The 21,683-nt window shown below is 58.6% G+C and overlaps 1 protein-coding gene across 1 annotated transcript in view; it reads left to right on the top strand.

Moving 5' to 3' along the window:
* The first annotated feature begins 322 nt into the window (after positions 1-322).
* The window catches only part of NALF2 (NALCN channel auxiliary factor 2), a 32,755-nt gene continuing 11,394 nt past the window's right edge, over positions 323-21,683 (top strand). Inside the window, exon 1 of the mRNA XM_087749217.1 lies at positions 323-1,093. Within this exon, the coding sequence (XP_087605343.1) occupies positions 323-1,093 (771 nt within the window). The remainder of the gene's footprint in view (positions 1,094-21,683) is intronic.

The raw sequence follows: 21,683 nt of genomic DNA, 5'->3' as shown, positions 1-21,683 counted from the left end.
GCCCGGCGGCGGCGGCGGCGGGGCCGGCGAGCTGGCGCAGCCGACGGGGAAGCGGAAAGCCGAGTGAGCGGGGCCGGGGCATGCCCCCGAGCGGCGGGCGGCGCGCCGCGGCCGGGGCCGGGGCCGGGGCGGGGAGCGGCAGCGGGGCCGAGCCAGCGCGGCGGCGGCGGCGGCGGCGGCCGGCGGCCTGTAGGCGGGGGCGCGGGCATGGCGGCGGCGGCGGCGGCGGCGGGGCGGCGCGGCGGGCGCAGGTGACGGCGGCGGCAGCGCGGCGCTCCCCGCCGCCGCCGCCGCCGCCGGCGGCCCGGGCCGCCCCCGCAGCATGATCCGCGGCGCCTGGATGTACCCCCGCGGGGGCGCCGCCGGCGGGGCGGTGTGCTGCGCGCCGCGCCGCAGCGACAAGCCGGTGGCCGACCCCGAGCGGGCGCAGAAATGGCGCCTCTCGCTGGCCTCGCTCCTCTTCTTCACCGTCCTCCTCTCCGACCATCTGTGGCTCTGCGCCGGGGCCAAGCTGCGGGCGCGGGAGCGGAGCGGCGCCGGGCGGCCGAGGAGCCGCGGGCCGCGGGCCCTGCTGGCGGCCGAGCCGGCGGGCGGCAGCTGCGAGGCCCTGCTCGGCAACCTCAGCCGGGCCCCCGGCCCCGCCGGCCCCTGCCCCGCCGCCCGCGGCGACCTGGACTCGGCCTGCGCCCGGCTGCACGCCCTGCAGCGGCCGCGGGGCTCCCTGGCCGGCGCGCCCCTCCGCTCGCCCCCCGCCGCCGCCCCCTTCTTCGCCTCTCCCTCCTCCAAGAGGACCTTCCTGCAGGCTTACTTTAGGAACTTCAACCTCTCCTTTTGTGATACTTACACGATCTGGGACCTGCTGCGGGAGATGGCCGGCCCGGACGGCCTGGACTGCAGCGTGGACAACCTGATGGTGGACTTGGTGGTGGCGGCGGCCGGGGCGCTGGGCGGGGAGGCCTGTAGCAGCTGCGTCCAGGCGTACCAGCGGCTGGACCAACACGCTCAGGAAAAATACGAGGAGTTCGACCTCTTGCTGGAGAAGTACTTGCAATCGGAAGAGTACTCGGTCAGATCCTGCCTGACGGACTGCAAGGTAGGAGGGGGTGCTCGGGGTCCCCCCGCGCCGCCAGGAGGGCAGACTGGGGTGAGCGGCGCGTCGTCCCACGGCCCCGGGGCTCCCGGATGCAGGAGGGTGCCGCGGCCCTCCCGCCTGCCCGCGGGCTGGGGGTCTCCACATCTCGGATGGGTCCGAGCCCTCGGGGCAGCTGGGGCGGGGTGGTGGGAGCGAGAGGGCCGAGCGGGGCTCAGCCCGAGCGCATGTGCGCTCATGCAGCCCTTTGCGCCCATCCGCGCACATGCGACCTCCTGACACCCCGCTCCCCACCAGCCTCGCCTGCACCCTTGTACGGTGCCCACGGGCCGAGTCAGGGCAGGTGTGGGGCCCCTCACTGCTGCCTCTGGCCCACTGCTGCTGCGGAAGGGGGCTGCACGGGGCTGGGGTAGCCCGGGGCTCTGCCCGGCCGTCGTTAAGGGGGGGTGTGTACAAGGCGGTGACCTGAGATGAACCACGGTGCCGGAGCCCCTTCCCCGCACCCAGCGGCAGTTCTCCAGCACTTCCACCCCTTCTCCCCAGGGAGACGGGCCGGGGTGCTGGGATGCGCCTCCCCCTTGGCGATCCCCCCAGCGTCGCCAACCATCCCCAGCCCCGGAGCACGGTCTGTGTTCTGAAAGTGAATGGGTTGCCGCCCCCAGCATCAGTCAGACTGAGCTGCGGCACGGTGCCGTCTCCTCTCCAAAACGAGAGTCGCGGTCGCATCTCTGTCCGGAGACCCGTGCGGTTCTGCTGGGCACTCTCCTGCTTTCTCCCGAGCCCCTGCGCCGTGGCTCCTCCAGCCTCCGCTTGCTCCAAGCTGTCTGGCTCACCTGTGCACACTCCCTCCGGACATCGCCTCCGGGAAGCGTAATCGTCTTGGTAATTAAACCTGCTTTCCCTTTCTCGGAGCCGTGTCTTGGGGGAGAGGCAGCGGGGTGTGTTACAGCACCGTTCCCAGAGGGACGATGGCAGAGCATTCCCTAGTGACAGGACGGGGCTTGGCCGCTGCTCTCCTGGGAGAGTTTTGAGGGACACTTGGAGCTGCGGTGGTGGCACGGGTGGCTCTCGGTGTGGTGCTTGTCCTCTGGGAGAGCGCGGGAGTGGCACCGGGGCACAGCGCGGGGGACACCGAGGTGGTGCCTTTCATCAAGGGCATGACGGCGAGATCCTGGCCGCCGCTCTCAGGCCCACGTTTCTGCATCGCTTTTGTCAGGAGCCGCTTTTGGAAAGGAGCTAGTGCTGGCGTTCTGGGCCCGTGCCAGGCCAGGTAATTACAATCTGCTTGCCCAAATTCCCCCTGCGGTTTCAAAGGTACATAGTATCCAGCCTGCACCGAGTGGTTTGGTCCTGCTGCTCCGCTTCCGTGGTGAATGAAGGGATTCAGCGCTGCCTGCCGTTGCGCTGCTCCCGCTCCCGGGGGCCCAGCAGAAGCGGGGTCTTCCCGTGCCGTGTCCGCTAGAGCCTACAGACACCCTTGCTTCAGGCTTAGTGCCCATCTCTGCTGAGTCTGACTTGCTTGTGCTTGATGGTATAGAAACCTGGAGAGAGAAGTAAACAGAGATAAGAAAATAATCGTTACCTTTGGGTCTTGGGCAAGGAGATGTTCCTGTGGACTGTAGAGCATCCAGAAACAGAGCTGTGCTTAGATGAGTCTTCATTAAGCATCCCTGGTCTTAATATCCTCGATGAGAAAGCAGGAAACGAGCTTAGAAGACGCAGAGCTGAAGGTAGCAGCGGCAAGGCGCGTGCCTCCGCACTTGCTCCCTGCCACGTTGGCGGCTGCATCCTCAGAGCCTCTGCGAGCACCGGCTTTGCCGTTTCGCAGGCGGCATTTGGGAAGCAACAGGAGGGCGCCAGCAGCAGGGCCAACCTGTACGCACTCGCCCGGGTGGCCCGCGAGGAAATTTCCAGTGCGGGTGCCCGAGTCTGCACGCACCGGCCCGAGCCCGCGCAGCTCCCGCTCGTTTCAGTCTCTCGTGAAAATCAGGCCACTTATTTAAGGTGCTTCAATACGTATTTAGGTGCCTTACTTTAGACTTGCACAGCCGCGAGTCTCAGCCTCACCTGCTCGGTGGCTGTTCCCCGTTTGTGAAATGAGGCTAACGCCAAAATCATCCAGTGTGGTGGTGACGAGCGAGTTTTGACCTGATTTTGAGTCCCCTGGACTTCAGCAGGGGCTGCGGTTACTCGTTGCATTGGAAAATCTGGCTGGCGGGATTTTTAAAGCGGGCCAAATTTGTAATTCCTATCCAGATGTTGAATAATACTGCATATTGTGATGTGACTTGCGGCTGCACGCCGCTCATGTGAATGACTGCTTGTAAGCGACAGCAGAGAGCTACCGCTCGATGGTAGCAACATATGAGAGCAAATGACAGCAAAATAGGAGAGGAGTGGAGGAAAACATAATAGACAGCTCCGCCGGCGCGAGAGGCTCCTGCAAAATCCTTGTAGCAGGACTCTGGCTGCAGAGAGCCCTGTAGCCAGGTAAACAAGATTTAAATAATATTTCTGGGGCTGGGCAAGCACACGGGGCAGGGGACTGTGCTCGCCGTGGGAGCGGGGCTCCTGCACCGCATGGCTGCCTCCTGTTCGCATCCTTCCTATTCCATAATAGTGGCTGGAAAAATGAAGGCAGGGAAACAAAGCAGCTCCAGCTCACCTGCACACAGCCTCCCTCTGCAGAGCCACGTATCCCCCTGTAATTTCATCCCTGAGGAGCAGTGCGGCTCAATAAACAGCACACGCGGAGCTCCTTGGCAGCCGAATCACCCCGGTGATTTGGGCTCTTTATTGCATCTGCTTTAAAACAACCACAAAAGCCCCACCGGAGCAGCCGGGTCCTTCTTAGGGCAGCAGGTTCGACCCCAGGTTAAAGACTTGGAAACTTGGAAAGAGCTGAGCTTGCGGGTTGGTTTCAGGAGGAACAGGGACACAGGAGTCCCATCGTTCCCTGTTGATAAATCATCCCGGGGGCTGGCCCTGGTTTTGGGGTGCTGTGCTCGGCGGGGGACAGGCAGGGGCTGTGGGGAGGCGAGCAGCATCCTCAGTATCCAAACCCCGGATCCGTCCATGCCTGGAGCTTGGGGGAGCCCACAGGGAAGGCTGGGCCAAAATCTTCCTGGCAGCTGTGGGAGATGGAAATGCCGTGAAATGGTGGGGTCTCTGTGTAATTCAGCTGCTTAGATTACTCATTGCTCTACTATTCTCCTAGGCCTTTTTATTTTCTGCTTGGAAATAATTCCTGGGCTGATCCCACTTTCTGCGTACGTTGTTGTTAATCCCGTGCAGCACTGACAGCTTCCGAATCATACTCTGAAAATGTTTTACTTCTTACTGCTACAACTAACACCAAAAATCCCTATGGCTGAGAGACAGTGAAACGTGAAAATATGTTTCTCGGGTTTATTGTTTGTTTGCATTTTGCATTTGATGGGGTTTCGCGGAGGCTGGCGCTCACAGCCCCTCGCGGGCAGGTCCCCCGGCACCGTGCGAACAGGGGAGGGGGAGGATGAAGCGGGTCCGCAAGGTCCATCTGAATTCTGAAATACATTTCAGCTCGGTCAGTTAAGAAGACCTGAGTGTCAGCTGCTGGGGTCGTGGTGCTGGTTAGTGGTGATGTACATAAAAGAGGTGGAAAACACTTGGCTTCTTCTGCCTGTTAGAGGGAAAATTCATTAAACGAATCAGGAGCAGCTGCTTGCCACCTCCATCTCCCCTCTTCCTGCGCCACTTGTACCCTTTGTTGCTGCAAGACGCGATGGACTTGGGGCACCGAGCGGTTGTGCTGACACATCGGTAGCATCCTTCGAAAGGGCTCAAGGAGGTCACGGCCCGGGGACGGGGATGCTGCAGCTGAATGTCCCTCGGGAAGCGCGAGGCAGCGGCAGCCCTTGCGGTGTGCAAGCCGTCGGTTCGGGCTCTGCAGGACTTAGCGCAGGAAGAAATCCCTATCCCTCCAAAGGGATGCCCTGCGGGATGCTCATGGCTGGGTTGTGCCTGTTTTCCGTCTTTCTGACCAGGCAAAAAGCAGCGTTGCTCCAGAGCAGACCCCACCAGATGAGAGGTTTGCTTCTCTGAAGGCAGAGCGCTGTGTTTGTGCTCTCTGCCTCACCAACAGCCGCTACAGAGAGCTCTCCTAAAGTACACTCTCCCACCGGTACTAGGGTAAATCAAGATCTATGGGACAAAGCCTGCTGAATTAAGGACTCATTAGGTTGCAAGAAACAAAGCTGCAGAGAGAGAAGGACTGACAGCCAGGAGCTGCAGGGCTGGGGCTGGTAACAGAGCGCTGGTGGGAAGGCGAGGCTGGACAGGACCTGTAGCATCTCAAATTATATTAGATTACCAGGGTTTCTCTGTGCGCATGGGCCGGTGGCTGTTGAATCCCACTGCGACCCTGGCCAGATCTGTTTCTGTGCCTCTGGTTTTCCCATTACCTACCAGAGAGCCCGTCTGGGGGAGCCTGGCAGGGCAGGATTTCACTCCTGAGGCTTTCGCAATGTACTGGTGTTTCCCTGCTGTGGGTGCGCAGGCAATGCGGTGAGAGACGGAGGCCGGTCCCCGCTGTAAGGTGCCACGGCATCGCACCAGGCACAGCCCGTACTGAGTGGCACAGCCCACACCAAGCGGCTGGGGAACAAATTTGCGGTGCCCGGGTTCCGCACCCTCCGGGGATCCTGTTTCCTTGCTCTTGTTCAGCCAGAAACAGCATCAGGGATTGGCGTCTCTGCTGAGCATCCCTCCCTGCAGAGCATCTTCTGCAAACCCAAGCACGCCAGGCCAGGAGCTTTGGGAGGGCCGTGTCTTGGGGGCATCCCAGAGCCGGGGATGCCCCGTGGGGGAACCAAAGCAGTGTTTTACCTTCACAAAAGCAGCTCAAGTTGAGTTTGTCTGGGCTGGGCTTATCCAAAATACTGCTCAACTTGGTGCACTCTGGCTCTGAGCCTGGACGGCTCCTTGCGTGGAGGCCCACGCACAGAGGGCAGGTCCCTTGGGGCCCGCAGCAAAGGTGGTTTCACCAAAATCTTGCGCTTTTTTTGATCTTTTTTTTTTTTTTTTTAATGTGAAGTCCAGGGTGGAGTTAGATTAACATTGCGGCTTGCAGTGAATCCACCCATGGGTGACTGCAAAGCTGCAGCCTGGGCTGGGCGCCCGGACTCCTCTCGCAGCATTAGTGGCCTCGTGGGTGCTGCACCAGGAGCAGCGGTGCCCAGGAGGGGAGAAGCTGCTCCCAAGCACCCGGGCAGCCCTGGTGTCTGCACCTGTAGCTTTTCCTCAGAAACAAGCCTGGCCAGTGAGGTGGAGCTTTACTGGCATTTCATGAGGTGAAAAAACTTCCAGAGTAAATTCCAGAGTAATTCCCGTGGATCAGCACAGTACGTAATTTGGTGATTTTAGCAAGACCACGTGCACGAGCTTAGCCAAGTGCGCAGCTCCGCGTTACACACCAATTCTGTATAAGCAAAGGTAATTTTTTTTCAGCCTCGCACAAAGATGTGATTAAATTTTATGAAGAATTCGAACAAAAGGAATGCATGTGTTTAGGCGTGCAGTTACTGCAGCCACAGCCTCTGGCGCAGCCCGAGTCCTGCACCTTGTCAGGTGCCACCTAGATGCTTGAAAACAGGGCTCAAAGATCGAAAAACAGAAGAACCAAAAGCTGGCGGATGAAAGGAGTTTGCTCTGTAATTAAGAAAGTGTCAAGGTGTCAGGAATGCTCCGGCGGTGCCCGAGATGCGTGGGAGCACTGCGAGCCAGGAGGGAAGGGGGATGCTGAGCTGGTGCTTGGACCGTCCTGAGCTTTGCCTGGGGCTGAGACATCTCAAGGTGCCTGGGGGTGCGCGGTGGGCTGGTGGCCGGACACATGCAGTGGCCGTGGGGCAAAGCAGCCTGGGGTGGGGGCAGCGGCCATGGGGTGCTCCCCCCGCAGCACTCGGGCTGGTCTGTGGGTGGTGGTGTGGATGGCGGGGGATTTACCACTGGTTTCAGTGGTGTTCGGCTGCCTGCTTTGGGCTGGTTAGTTGTCTGTTAGTCCTCGCCTGTTAATGTCTGTCAGTGGTGCTTAAGGGAAAAAAAATAGAAGTTTATAAAGGCAGCAAGTCTCCATGCAGCAACAGGCAGGTCGGCAAATGGTGCAGGGACGAGTGCGAGGGAGGGCGAGAGATCTGTCTCCATCAAACTGTCACCAAGTAGCTACAAGTGACGCAGGCGCCAGCGCCTGTTCCTGCGCCCGCGTGCTCCTGGCTGTGCCTGCTGCCGCCGGTGCTGGTTGCACACGAGCCCGGGTTCCTCTCCGCGTGTGCCCGTCCCTGGGACCACGATGGGCGCGGGGGCTTCACCGCCGGGGTGGAACAAGCTCCTCGGAGAAGCAGGCTCAGCCCCGGCAGCAGAAGCGCGGTGTGACACTTCAGCAGCTAGCGATGCCTTTTGGAAAGCGTCCGGCGCGCTGTGGTTCTGTTGGGTGCAGGCAGCATCTGGGAGCCAGTGAGCTCAGCAGCCTGTGCGATGGTATCGGCAAAATGTGTGACCTGGTAAAATGACACAACCCTGCCCCGGTCCCCCCTTGCTGTGCACATCCATTGCCACGGGCTGCCTGGGGTGGCCGGGATCGGGAATGGCATGCCATGCTGCTTTTCGTAACAGGCAGAGATATGCGGTGTCCCCACGGACAAAGGGAGCTGCTGGTGTCACGCTGCCTGCCAGCCGTGCGAGCATCCTTGCGCTGCCAGGAGAGAGGAGGCAGGACCCTCCCCATCGCCAGGCACCGGGAGGTGGAAGGGGATGCACATGGCATCTGCTTGAACCCAGGCCATCGCTGGAGCTGCCCACGCAAAGGGCTTCACGTGGTCCCCATCTGAGACAGGCGTCTTTTGCGTCAGGAAAGGGACGGCAGGGATCACGCACGGCCTGGCCTCTCCGCCTGGCAGAGACCCCAGGCACCACCGCAGGGCTCAGCACCTGGGAGCCCGAAGGCTGCAGCAGCCCCAGCCCCTCTGCGCCCCAGGAGGCAGCAGGGTCTCATCAAAACATCCCACGGCCCCGGGCCTGGCCCCACAGATGCCCCACGGGGCTTTTCCTCCACTGCCCAGCTCCAGAGCTGCCCGCCGGGGCGGGAGGCAGCAGGCAGGCAGGCGGCAGAGGCAGGAGTGCAGGATACACCTGGCTGCCAGGGGCTATTCCTGCTGTCACTGGGATGCCATTAGGATGTGACTCATGCCTGGCTCCACGCAGAGGATGCTCGGCTCCGCTGTCGTTTGAAGGGCAATGACTCAGGGACAGCAAATCTGTGAATGAGACACGGAGGCTGCTTGGGCGAGAAGTAGCCATCTGTCCACGCTGCCTGCAGCCCCAGCTCCTGTGAGCAGAGCCTGGGGAGGCTCAACCAGTTCAGCCTCGCTCCTCTTCCCTGCTTGGTTTTTGCTCTTGGCTTCGCCCTGGGGCCTCTCTCCCAGCCATGATACCGGGGTGTCAGAGGGAAGAGCAGTGCTGGGTGCACACAGCCAGCGTGGGCTCCCCCAGACTCCACTCATGTGGCTGTTGTGTTAAAAAAGGCAGCGTGAAACAGCATCACCTGGCAAGCTTTTGGTTTTCCAGAGCCCTGCCTGCTGGAGCATCCTGGTGCTCCTGGTCCCGGCTGGAGAATGAAGCGCTGCCTGCCCTGCTCATCCCCTCGGGAGTCAAAGATGCATGTCTTTGGCAGCTCCGCTGACATCTTATCTCTGCACAGCAGCTTCTGCAGCGCTTCTGGTGTATGGAGGCTGCGGGAGGGCAAAGGGGTGGCCGTTCCGGAGGGAGAGGAGACAAGCGGAGATTTTCTCAGAAGTTTCTGTACAGATGCGGTTTGGGAAGGGCGGCGGGGGCTGATCAGTGCATGGGGAGCAAGAGCTGTATCTTTATGTTTAACGTAATAAGAGTGCAAAGTTCAGCCCCCTCCAGACCTGGGTCTTTCCCTGACCTGCTCCTGGTCTTCAGTGTCATCTTCCATGGAGCTGGATGGTGGAGAGACCCCGTAACCAAGAAGTAAGCTCTAAAGGGAGATGAGTCCTCATGCTCGAGGATACAGAGCAGCTATCACCAGCCTCAGGTTAGACGGGAGCTCTCCTCTGGATGTTTTATTCCTCACAACAGGGTCTCCAGCATCATCCCCAAAGCCCCTGGTTCTGGTGGCTGCTGGGGATGGGTGGGGGCAGGTCCCGGTTTCGCTGGGGGGAAGCCCCCCTCCTCCCAACCCGGGGCCCCTCTGGCCTCACTCGTGGGGGGCCTCCACCTGGTTTCACTAGGATTTCCATTCTAGACCAGGAAAGCATCTCTGAGCTACTGTCTTCCCATGAGATGCTTCAGTTTCCAAGAGCTGGCATTTTCAAAAAGGGGAAAAAAACCTTTAGCCAGAACGTTCCCAGGCAGCCACGTTACCAACCGCTGCTTTGGCAGCTCACCCGCTGCTCAGACCTGCCTCTGCAGACCAGGGCAGGAGATGCTCCTGGAGGCAGGGAGAAGTCCTCACCCACAGCCACCTCCTCCCCTGCGTGTTCCCCACACCTGGAGCAGTCCCGGCCCCCTGAGCCCTGGCTGGGCGCGAGGTGCAGGCAGGGTCTGGCAGCCCACGTGGGAGCTGTTGCTAACGGGCCTGCAGCCCCCAGCGTGGGGAGAGGGGATGTCTGGGTGCGCGGATGCTGGCTTAGTTTGCGGAGCTCTCTGAGGGTGTGTTTAGGATGTTCCCTGCAGTCCCTGCTCCCACCTCCATCCCAGAGGTCTCCGAGGTGTCCGGGCACCCCTGCTCTTCCTGGTCCCACCCGAGTGCTCAGGCTGCTCGGCGGGAGCCGGCGCGGGTAGGGGACAGGAGAGGTGTTGCTGGGGTGGAGAAGCACCAGTGTTTTGCTGGCTCCCTGGGCTGGCTGCCTAGTGCTGTCGGGGGGTTTTGCTCCTGGATGCCGTCTCCAGATCCTTATTTGATCCCCGGGGTTTTTCTGCTTGCAGAAACGCCATCTGTAGAAATGCTGTTTGTGTTTGGCAAAATTTTGTATCCTGTCCAGTGCATCCATCATCCTCCCTCAGCATAGCCATGCTTCCCATGGGACTGGCGGGGACTGGAAATCTCTGTGGCCATGGAGCACATCTGCCTGCCTGTTGAGGAGGGATGCTTGTGCAGGCAAGCCATGTGCAACACCAAAGTCCTGTGATTTTTGCTGCCTGCTGCTTAGCATCTAGGTGAATTCTGGGTGTCTGGTTTGGATCTATACAACCTTCAGTTATTTGGGTCTTTGTAATGGCCCCAGTAGCTCTGCGTGAGGGCATTTCTCTTAAGCGGGCTGCAGAGCTTCCCTGCCCCATGCCCTAAGCCCAGCCGTGCCCACAAAGCAAACCTGCTTGCTGGAGTACCTGGGGCTGGAGGCGCTTGGAGCATTGCAGCCCGATACCAAGCTGGTTGAGGATGTGGAAAATATATGTGAGGAGGTGCTTGCAGTAATCAAGGTGTTTGACTCAGTGGTGTTTGAACTTTGCCCAGTGTCCCCAGTTACCTCTGCAGCACAGCTGGCAAAGCAGTGTCGGCAGAAGTCTCTGCATATGTATGCAAAAGCAGCATTTATTTGCCATGATGCATTACTTGTTTGTCATCATTCATTGCCCTCCTGTTACGATGGGATTGTCAGGGAACAGCAGGAGCTGCTGGGGCAGACGGCTGGCTCGGAGCACGGTCCTGTGGCAGCGATGAGCCCTGGGCACAGGGCAGCTCTCTGGACACCTCGAGCTTGTGGAAATGCAGGGGAAGCACTTCCACTCTGCGGCAGGTAATTAACCTTCATGCCATGCTTTGGAAGTTCAAGTCTGTGTGTTAGTGTTACCAAAGATGCCGACCCCTTTGCTCAACCCCTTGTCTGGCAGCACCCTGCCTGCAACTCGCTGCCTTCCCTCCTGCACCCGTTTGCTCTGTGAGTGACGGGGTGCTGGGCCTGCGGCCCCGAGCCTCCAGGGTCAGGTTTTCAAGGGTCTGGCAGGCAGCAGCGGCCGGGGGAGCCCCCGGGGCTTGCCTGCATCCTGGCTGCTGGCCCGGGAAGGGGAGGCAGCCTGCAGGCAGGGTTGGCACAGGGGGACAGAGCAGACGTGCAGCTGTGCTTGTGGCAGCTTTGCGGAGAGGGGAGGAGAGCCCTAGCCTGTCCTGGGCTTGCTCCAGGGGAGAGCAGCAGAGATGGGGCTTTCCTGCAGGAGCACATCCCTTGAGGCTGCCTGAGGGGGAACGGTGCTGGCCAGGAGCATCTGCCTGCTGCTCACAGCAGAGACCGAGACATCCTGGGTTTTTCCCCTCCTCCCCGGGTACATTAAAACCCCATCTGGAAAGGAGGGGGAGATTTCTGCAAGCGGTGTTCAGCCGGGGATGAAGAAAGAGGTTCCAGCTCTCAGATCTGACACGAGCCATGTCCAGTCCCGTTGTCTCCGTCAGCAGAAGCTGCCAGGAGTGGTGATAAGCATCTAGGAGATCATCTTTTGCTGCGCTTCAGGGAACTCTGCACACAAGTTAAGTGTAACAGGCCCTTGCAGCTGCCTAAACAACCCTAGCATTGGTGCAGGAGGCTGTGCACCTCCCTCTGACCGCGAAAGGTGCCTGGGAGCCGGGCTGCCAAGGCGAGATGCTCCTCTCTCCCTGCTGGTTGCTGCAGGAGGGAGCTGGGACGGGCCAGATCGTGCTGCTCACCCTGCAGTGACGTGCACCAAGCATGGTCCCTGCCACCACGGGGTATGCCTTAGACCCTGTACCACGTTGTGTTCCCGTTCATGCAAAATGAGACCTTGCGGGATGCTGTGCACCATTCCAGCACTTGAGTGAGAATAAGGGGCTCCTGGCAATGTGCAGAATCGGGCCCTTCCACACGCATTGGTTGCAAAGGCAGCCCTGTCGTGACACCGCAGCATAGCCCTTGCTGGGCTGGGCACTTGCACCCTCCCAGAAACGATGCTCCAGCCTAAGTGCTTGCTTGGAAGGTAGATGGACCCGCTCTGCTGGAGAAACTTCTTCCTCGCCCCCATCAGCTGGTGGGTAATTTATGACTCGTGGCACTGAAGTGTCTAGCCTTTATTTTTTTATATCCTATCTGATGTAACAGGATGTTCTCATTATCCGTATAAATGTTTAATCTACTTTTGAATCCTGCTAAGCTCCTGGCTGCAGCAGTATCTAATGGGAGTGAATTCCTCAAGCGATGCTAATAGATTGCAGGGACCTGACTTTCCCTCTGTCCCGACTCGATCGTGTTCATCTTCAGCTTCATAGCGGTCTTTAATTACTTTTTAACTAATTGAGCTGATAGCAGACTAGGCTGCTAACTAACCCACCGGTTACCTGCAGCCTCACCGGGGGGCTAGCTGGCAGGTGATGGGCACGCATCTTTCAGGAGCCGTGCTGGCTAGTGCAACTACTGCAAAGAAATCCCTGCTCGGGAGCAGCGCTCCTGCCAGCCTCACCGAGCCCTAACACCTTCCAAGGCGCTCTGAAGCCCCCGGGAGTTACTTTTAGGATGCTGGTTAATGGTCCCCTGGATCCCCTCATCCTGCGGCTGAGCTCCCGCTGCCTGCGGGAGAGCAGCACTTGGGACGGGATGCTTTCCCCAGCGACATCCACATTTTCTCCTTGTTTTTATAGCTGAGCCGTGGTTGTAACTGCTTAAAAAGTGCTGCACTGGAGCGAAATGCTGCTCTCCCGGCCTCTGCTTGGCTTTTTCTTGCCTTCTGCTGCTCTTCTTTCTGCTCTCGCCATCTCTTGGCATTAGTGTTTAGTTCGGCCGCCTGTGCCAGGCAGCAGGCAGGACCGTGTGCTGGGGGCTGGGAGGGCGCGGCTATTCGGTTACTCCTGCAGCCAGCATCTGGGTCGCTGGAGCTGCTCAAGCCTCCCGTGGCCTCGGGCTGGTTGCCAGGGAGAAATTTCATTTCTCACCATTGTCTTGTCATGACACCTGACCAGCCTCTAGGTGGGTAGCTGGAGTCGTTCATCCTCTGTTACTGGGTTATTCGGGTTTTGTTGCTGCCGTGACCCCCCCCAGCATCCCACGCTTCCAGCCCCACTCTGCCAGGGGCCAGCGCAGAAACGCTCCCCACAGGGCCGCACACCGGTGATGGGACTCTCTGCCTCGTCTGCTTCCCACAGGCCTTCCCATGAAAAAGTGTGGTGTCAGGAGCTTCTGTGGGAGGCCGAAGGCTTAGCCCTGTGCAGGGGCGTAGCCTGGCCACGAGCACAGGGCGCCGGGCCCCCATGCCCAGAGGTGGAAGGTGAGCTCCACACTGGAGCATCCCAGCAGCATTGCGCCCCTGCGGCAGGAAAGAGGGAAGGGCTGGGGCTCCAGGGACCTGGCAAAAAGCATCCCTGGCTGCACAGTAACCAGAGTGTTTTTGGGAGGGAGGACTTGGCACATCCCCAGAAAGTGATGGCTGGGTGGCCAAGCTGTCCCCTCTCCCTGCTCCTCTGTGGCCCGCTCACAGGAGCGGGACAGGAGTGGGTGCACCCATGCCGGGGACTGTCCAGTCTGGTTTGGTGTGTCTGGGCCAGGTGATGCCAGTTTGTTTTGGTGTTTCCCACCCCTTGGCTGGGGCCATGATGCCTGTGCTGGTGTGCCAGAGCCCTCATGAGCCAGCAGGGTCCCCTGTGACCCTTTCCCCTTGGGTCCTGGCCATGCAGTGTCACAGGGGAGATGGAGAAGGACAAAGCCCTCCAGATGCCAAGGAGAAGCTGCTCGCTCCCTGGCCACCGGCGGTTTGTCCCAGTCCCCTGGCCGGCTCTCCTGGTGTCCATCCCCTTCCTAGGCATACCTTCATGCTCCCGCCCTGGCCTTGCCTTTCTGGTGAGCTGGTCTTCTCTCTAAACCCCAGCCAAAACCCTTCTTGAAAGGAGAGCAGAAGCAGCGGTCTGGATTTACTGTTGCCCCTCTCGCTCGGCGGGCTCAGCGGGGGGGTGCCGGTCCTTTCTGCCTTTCCTGTGCTGGCGGGCCTGTGTGCATCAGACGTTTCTCAGGACAGAGACCATCTACTGCTGGTGTTGTGCAGCCTGTAGCACAATGGGGCCCAGTCCTTCCTTCCGTGGCACTTCCAGAAGAAGCAGGCTCCATGTGCATTTTGTCTGGATTCAATACATTTGTTTAACAGCAGCGCCTGCAGGCAGCCCACCAAGACCGGGGCCACATTGTCCTAGACGCTGTCCAAGCACGGGTAGTCGCTGCCAGAAGAAATCAAGGGGCAAAGAGAGGGGACAGACCCAGGGTGTAGGGGGGACCGAACACACCGCCGTCACGTACGCTGGAGCGAGAGCTGGGCTCTGTGGGCAACAGTGAGCAGAGTCCTTCTCTCCCGTCGTCATCCTCCCTTGGAGGAAGAACGCGTCTATCCCAAGGTGGAGTTTGATAATTAAATGAAAATATGATTTCATGGGAATTGTAATGTTTTCAAGCAGTGGTACGGTATCAAAAGCCTGCTGCAATGGGCTGGGGTCTGCAGGAGCGGTCGTGCAGGGCTGGGTGGCTGCAGGCACGCAGCTGAACCACGGGGGTAAGCCCCGTCCGGGTCCCGATGGCCACAGGGCCACCGCGGCAAACCTGTACTGGGCAAAGTGGGAGCTGCGGTGGGAGGGAAGGGGCTCCGGGCAGCGCTGGGCAGGGAGTGGGCAGCACTGCCTGCCCTATGGCCTGGGGTCCCGCACCTCGGCCCCTGCACCCGGCGTCGCTGTGGCTGCAGTGCTGGCTCCCGCACTGGGTGCTGTGACCCTGCACCCCAGCGAGGATCTGTAGAGGGTGTTTTGCTGGAGGGTGCATGGGGGTGCAGGGAAATGGGGGGACCTGCGACATGCAGGCACGCGGGTACCGGCTGTGGAAAGCGAGGGGGCTTGGCAGTGGTCGCTGCCTTTCCATTCGTCCAGCTGTGACGTTAATTAGTGGGATTACTTTGTTTTCTTGCTGGCTGTGTGATAGATAGATGCAGCCACACAGCCGTGCTGGGATGCCAAGTGCCATGTCTGCTAAGCGCAGTCTCGGCCGTGGTGCTGTCGAGGGTTGTCCGGTGTCCGAAGCGAGGCCATGAGCACCGCTATTCCCGGGGATGCTTCCCATTTCAGTACGATCCGCAATTACGGGCTGTTCCTCCCGGGTTTGTTCCAAGGCGAGAGTTGCATCTGCTGGGATGAGAGCAGGCTTTTCCCTGGCCACTGCACGCAGCAGCCCTCGGTTGCAATGAGCAGATTAGCAAAGAAATGATCCTGTAAATGTGGTGCCCGTCCCCTGATAGCATCCCTGGGCTGGGAGCTGGGCTGCTAACCAGTGCCTGGGCCTGCCCCTGGCCCAGCGCACCCATGGGTGCTGAAGGTGTGCGTGTGTTTGCAGAGGCAGGTTGAGATGCTTGTTCTCCCGTCCTTTGCCCGCTCCAGGTGTTCCCAAGGTGTGCGTCGAGCTAGCCGGTATCAGGAACTTTAGTGCTGTAGGATTGTTACCTGGGCCTTGAGGGTGTAAGGTGCATGGAGGTCACACTGTAAAGCTGTTTTCTCTTAGTTTTGAGAGATGAGCGCTTAGGGAGTTGTGTGTGTCTCAGACTTGTTTTGAGTAGCTTGGAGGGGGGTTTATTTGGTTTGGTTTTTTTTTCCCCCTATAAAAGAAGGGGCATTCAGATAGTCCTTTTAAGCCAAGAACTGGGAATTAACACTAAAATGCTAAAAACTATGAGCTTCTTCATGAAGTCACTAAGGAGTTGTGAGTGCGTAGCTCTGATTTACGCTGCTTCCGAGTAATTTGGGAGTGACTTCATCAGTGAGGTCAGGGGACGTGGGTCTGGTCCCAGACATGGGTGGGAAGCTGTGGCTGGGGAGCCCGGGGGGTTCCCCTGCCCAGGACCCTCCCTGAGGACAAGCCTGATCGGTGCCGGACCCGGCACAGCCTCCCAGGTGCCCGTTCTGCCCCGGCACGCCGCACGGTCACAGCGCTGGGGGGACGAGCCGGGATGCAAACTGCTGTCGTGCACGGGATGGCTGGGGGAAAACTAATGGGAAAGCAAACCCTAGAGATGGGCGGGCTGCAGGGGAGCGGAGAGCCCGGCACGGGCACATGCCAGCCGGCCCCAGTGGGCAGCAGCCAGGATGCCGGTCCAATGGCACGGCATTTCCAGCCATGTTTGAGGAACACCGGCTCTGGCAAGCGGCCGGGGTTCGCACTGGTGCTGTTCCCAGCACGCCGCAGCCTGCGTGCGGCCGGCCCCATTCCCACCAAGCACCCGGCCCCATCCCACGCCGTTCCTGCTGGCAGCCTCCGTCACGGTGCCCGGAGCCGCGGATGCTGACTCCCCTCCGTGCCCTACGGTGCTGGGGTACAATGGGCAGAGGCGCCCCAGCCCTTGCCTCCCCTGGTTGTGAAACGGAGGATCCGTGGCTCCAGCGCTGTCATCGCCAGGCACGAGTCAACATTATATATTAAAAAAAAAAAAAGTAAAAAACAATAAAAAAAAAATTGCACACAGTTGTTGGGTTTTGGGGTTGGGTTGTTTTTTTTCTACCCCCTAAACCAGAGCCTGTGAATGTGGCAAGGCAGGGATAACGCAGCTCCAGAGCGATCAAAGAAGTTACCAAAAAAACAGCTGTTACAGATATGAGGTTAGAACAGCCTATAGCAAGGCTAATTAAAAAAAAAAAAAAAAAGCTGTTTAAAAAGCTCAACATTGTTAATGTCAGAATTGCAGGCGGCAGTAATTGAATACAATGGTAATTGGACATTGCAGCTTGTGTTTGTGACTCCTCCTGGCCAGCCGTGGACGTTAGCATTCCCTTAATCCTCTGCCATCCAAGGGGGCTCTTCTCTCCCCCCTGCGCGTCCTGCTTCCCGCGCTGCATCCTGATGTGCCAGAGCTTGGAGAGATGCCCGAGCGGCTCATTGGCAGTACTCATTTCCCTGTGTCCAAGATTAATGAGGCGCAGCCACTCCAGATGCTCATCTCAGGCCGTGATGGAAATGTGAGTCCCAGGAACTGCTCCGGGAGGGGAGGGGGCAGCTCTCAGCCAGGGGTCTGGCAGGGGCAGGCAGGGATTTCTCCTCTCGGCCCACCCCAGAGCTGATGGCTGGGCGCACACAGCGTCCCGATGAGCAAGATGTGAGTGAGCTCCCTGCGGGCGCAGGCGAATGGGGCGGTTTTGGGAGGAGGGCTTCAGGCAGGTTCCCTGGCGCGGAGAGGGGCCTGGTCCGAGGGAGCGGCGAGGCTGGTGGGGCTGGCGGGGAGCGCGGGATGCTCGTGCACCACCCCAGCCCCGCGCCGCTGCAGCCAGGTCAAGCATGGAGGAGGAGAGGCGTGATGGCAGAGCCCAGCAGCTTCCAGTGTGGCCCCCCAGCCGCCAGCCCGAGCACGCTCCCGGGTCTCCTTCCAGAGCTGACCCCAGCGCTTCCTCAGATTAGTCAGCAGAGCCCAATATTATTGCAATTAAATACAGCCCTGGGCAGCTTTGCCAAGCTATAAACTCACACTCGGTTTCTCAAAGCATCCGATTTGCCTGCACCTGGTGGAACCGCTTATTGCTGCTGGTCGGCAGCTCTGCTCTCCTTCGGCGTCCCTCGGTGGGCGCAGCGCGGGTGGGGGATCGGCCGGGAGCACCGTGCTGGGGGTGCCCCCGGGCAGTCGGATGGGGGAAACCCCCGCCATGCTCAGGCCTGAGGTTAGCAGAGGGCGAGCACCAAGTCTTGTTTTTTCTATGCAGAATGAGATTATTCTGCAGGGGAAGGTTTCCTGCTTCCCCCTCTGCCTTCGTTATGCCCCTCCAGTCTGCAAATCCCCCTTGCAGAGAAGCTGCCCCTGCCTCTAATTACAGAGGAGGGGTCATTGCAGCTGGGCCAGGCTCCCTGTGCCATTAGCAGAATTTTCCTGGGGGAAACCTCCCAAGTATTCCTGCTCTAATGGGAATACAGCAGCTCGTTGGGTTAATTACAGCTGGCGGTCCCGGTGGGCATCCAGATTATCCCAGGCACTGCGTCTTCTGCAAAGGTGCTGCATCCCAAGGATGCTCCTCCATCCCTGCCCCTTGGTTCTCCCGAAATTTAGCTGGGGTGGTTCAACAGGCAATGCCAGTGTTTACAAACCACTGGCAGCAACTAAATTGGCATTGAAACGGCCAAATTACTTTAAAAAATGAGTACATCCTTTGTGCAGAAATACTAAGAACGCCAAAGGACTCTGGAAAAGCTGTTTGATGGGGGGTGCTATCCTGGTACTGGCAGAAGGCAGCGGGAGAAGTGCAGGCAGCAGAAGTGCAGGCAGCGAGGAACTCAATCTGGCACAGAAGCGCCTGCGAAAAGGCCATCCCTCTGACTGCTGCTTTCAGATATCGGTGGAAGCGTGAGCAGAGAGGTAGCTTAATTAGAGAGCTATTGGAAATCCAGTTCATTTTGTTTCTTTTTAATGTCTTTTATGATGGGGTATTTCGGCACACCTGCAAAATTCAGATGCAGATAGATAGCCTGTCCTCCTCCTCACATATAAATTGGGTGTCTGAAGTTGGCCGCTTTCCTAGGCAGCAAAACTCCTTGTGCTTTCTTGGAGTCACCTACCCAGTCCTCTGAGCTAAAAATGCAGGCAGAGGGCACCGAAATAGAGCTTCTTGGAGTTCAGGTCACTTATATTTACTTGGCCAGGCTGGAGATCAGCCAAAAGCAAAAACAGAATGGAAGAAATGCTGATTGCGGCCAAACTCACTTCCTGAGGAAACCGTAAAGGGCCAGGCTGGAAAACAGCGAGCTTTCCCCGTTGATTTAAGCAGAGAATAAATTTCTGCTTGTCCTAAATTCTTTATATGTGGTGTTTATATAATTTATAATGGCAAGAGAAAGCAGGTTGTGTGGGGTAAGCTCAGAGATATTGAAAAGCCGAAGCTGTAAGTCTGCTGCCTGAGCATCCCGGGGAGTTTGCTCCTTGCCTGTGACACTGATCTTTGCAGATGCGTGACGGGAGGATGCCGGCGTCTCCTAGAGATCTGCCCGAATCTCATCCCAGCGGAGCGGGGCAGCTGCCAGCCGTGTGGCACCAGCGGGTCTTCGCTGTCTTTATTTTTGAAGAGACGTGGGCAGTTTCCATCATGCACAGCTGCGGGAACGCCTGCTGCAACTCCCGGAGGACCCGCGGCTCGGCAAGGCGAGGGCTGGCTGGGACCGGGGCAGCTGCACGGCCCCGATGCTTCCCTCTGGGCAGGTGGGTGCCTGGAAAGGAAAGGGAAAAGGGAAAGCAGCCGGGAGATCCCAGCGCCTGGTCGCAGTTTCTAGGTGAGAGCCCCAACTCTGCCCTCTCTGGTGGCTGAAGCATCACCAGCTCTTTGCAGCCTTTCACTCAGTGTTTCCATTAAATTCACGGGAATGTCGTTGTCTGAGACCCCAGCCCTCTGCCAAACTTCCCGATAGGAGTCAACAGAAACGTTTTGGGGGCAAAAACGTGCAGATCTACGCAGAGTCTGCTTGTGCAAGCTGTGTTTCTGCAGGAGAATGGGATGAGATGGGTAGATGTGGTGCTTAGGGACGTGGTTTAGTGGTGGGCTTGGCAATGCTGGGTTAACGGATGGACTTGATGATCTTGAAGGTCTTTTCCAACCTAAACAATTCTGTGATTCTGTAAGCCCAAGCTCCTTCCTACCAAGCTTTTGGGAGTCTCTGGCGCCAGCTGCCCCTTCTGCCTGTGGGGCCGAACCACGCGTTGCTGTGGCCCAAAGCTGGAGCTGGGACAGTGCAGGTGACAGCCACGGTCCCCTGGCAGGGGACCCGGTGTAGCACCCCTCCTCGCCGGGCTCCACGTGTCCCCAGGTGGGAGCTGTGAACGCGGCGGGGGCCTGGGAAGCAGCGCGGGGGAGAGTCAGAGATGATTAAAGGGCTGGGAGGGAGACTCGCAGGAAACGTGAGAGTAAATCAGTCGAGCTTGCCTAAGTTATGACTAAACGGGGAGCATGATACATCTGCAAATATTAGAAATGTGTAAACACAGAGGAGGGAGATGGATGGTTTATGGAATGATTGAAGGGAATGAACTTTTGGATGGAAAAATGTAGGTCAAGTATGAAGGAAAACTTGTAGGCAGGGAGATAAGTGCTTTCAGCGTTAAACAACCTCCTCGGGAAACGTGAGAAAGTCCCACTGATGGAGACGTTTAACGCTAAGCCAGCTGAGGGCCTGGAAAACAAGGTGAGCGGGAGGGATGGACTTGATGGGTCCCGTCTGGTCCTTCCAGCCGCCCCCTCCAGGCTGGCAGACGGGGCCGGGCATGCCGGCGGTACCCGTCCGGGTCCGCGCAGGCTGTGCTGGGCTTCGGGGAGGTACCCTGGGGCTGCTGGGTGGGAGGATGTGTGACCTTGTCCTTAACGAGCAGTCACCCTGCAGACATCACTTTTCTCTTGTGAGGGTCCACGTGCGGCACTTCTGTGTCCCCTTGGCAGCGCTGAAGGGTTTGGGACCCAGGGAAGCGTGGAGCAGCTCCCGGGGAGGGGAGCACCCACCGCTGCCGGCCCCGGGCAGGGTGCTGGCTGTGGATCGCCTTGCAGATTTGATCCCCTTCCCGTCCATGACCTGTTTGTGGATGGATGCTGGGGCCTGCTGTTGCATGTGCTGTCACTCAGCATTTGCAGCAGAATTTTTGTGAGCGAATATAACGCTGTGAGCTGTGTCTAAACGATGTGCTTCACCTCTTTGCTATTTATCGTTCATTGCCATGGAGCACTGAAGAGCGTGTGCAAGAGAGAGGCTTAAGTGGCAGGACACTGTTGGTGCTATGTGACTGGCAGACGTTGCGTAGAAAAAGCCCAAATGATCACAAAAAGTGAGTGGCAAGGTATCTTTTTCTGGTGTTTATCTTAATTCTTGTTTAATTTTGCAGGCTGTTTGTGGTGTAGTTAATGCATCCAGTGTTTAATCCTGAAAACTTTGTTACTTGGGGGGGAATTCATCCCACCCAACTTCAGCCATTTAAAATTCAAGCAGCTGATCAACACTTGCTTTCAGAAATCCTCTGCAGTCAACAGGGAAGGAGAGCAGCACCCCCAGCCCCCTCGCTCTGGGGTGCTGGGGGTACCCTGGTGCTTCAGAGGGATGTGTTGTCCTCAGGATGCCCTCTCTCTGTTGCCTATAAAGGCAGCCCAAATAACTCACTCAGGTAATTACTAATAATTAAAATAATAACTAATTTTTAGAAGATTGAAATTAAGGAAATTCACCCCACCCCAAATGCCTTAAATCTCCAATAGACCTAGAAACTCTTTGGAAAACGTGTTTCATAGCAATTTCCACGGGAGTGCTTTCTGGGGGCAAGTCTGTCTGCCTGCCCGCTGCCTGCCCGCTGCCTGCCCGCTGCCTGCCTGGCCCGGTGGGCTGCGGTGAGACGCCTGTGCCCTCTAACAGGGAGAAGGGGAAGGCATTGCCTTCAGCCCGGTGAGCCAGAGCCCCTGCCTGCGGGGGGGCCCTTGCCTGGGGCCACTGCCTGCGGGATGGCTGCCTGCAGGGCAGCTGCCTGCTCTTCTGGGGCCGCGTGCCTCAGTCACCATCCTCGTACGTCCCTCCCGGATTCATCCCCACGTTTCGGGCTATCGCATAGCGTGTCTTTGCAGCTGCAAGCT

Source organism: Nipponia nippon, unplaced genomic scaffold, assembly GCF_047370975.1.
Source record: "Nipponia nippon isolate SJK-2023a ecotype South Korea unplaced genomic scaffold, ASM4737097v1 scaffold_12, whole genome shotgun sequence".
NCBI classification, from domain to species: domain Eukaryota; kingdom Metazoa; phylum Chordata; class Aves; order Pelecaniformes; family Threskiornithidae; genus Nipponia; species Nipponia nippon.
This window is presented reverse-complemented; position numbering and strand designations above follow the sequence as displayed.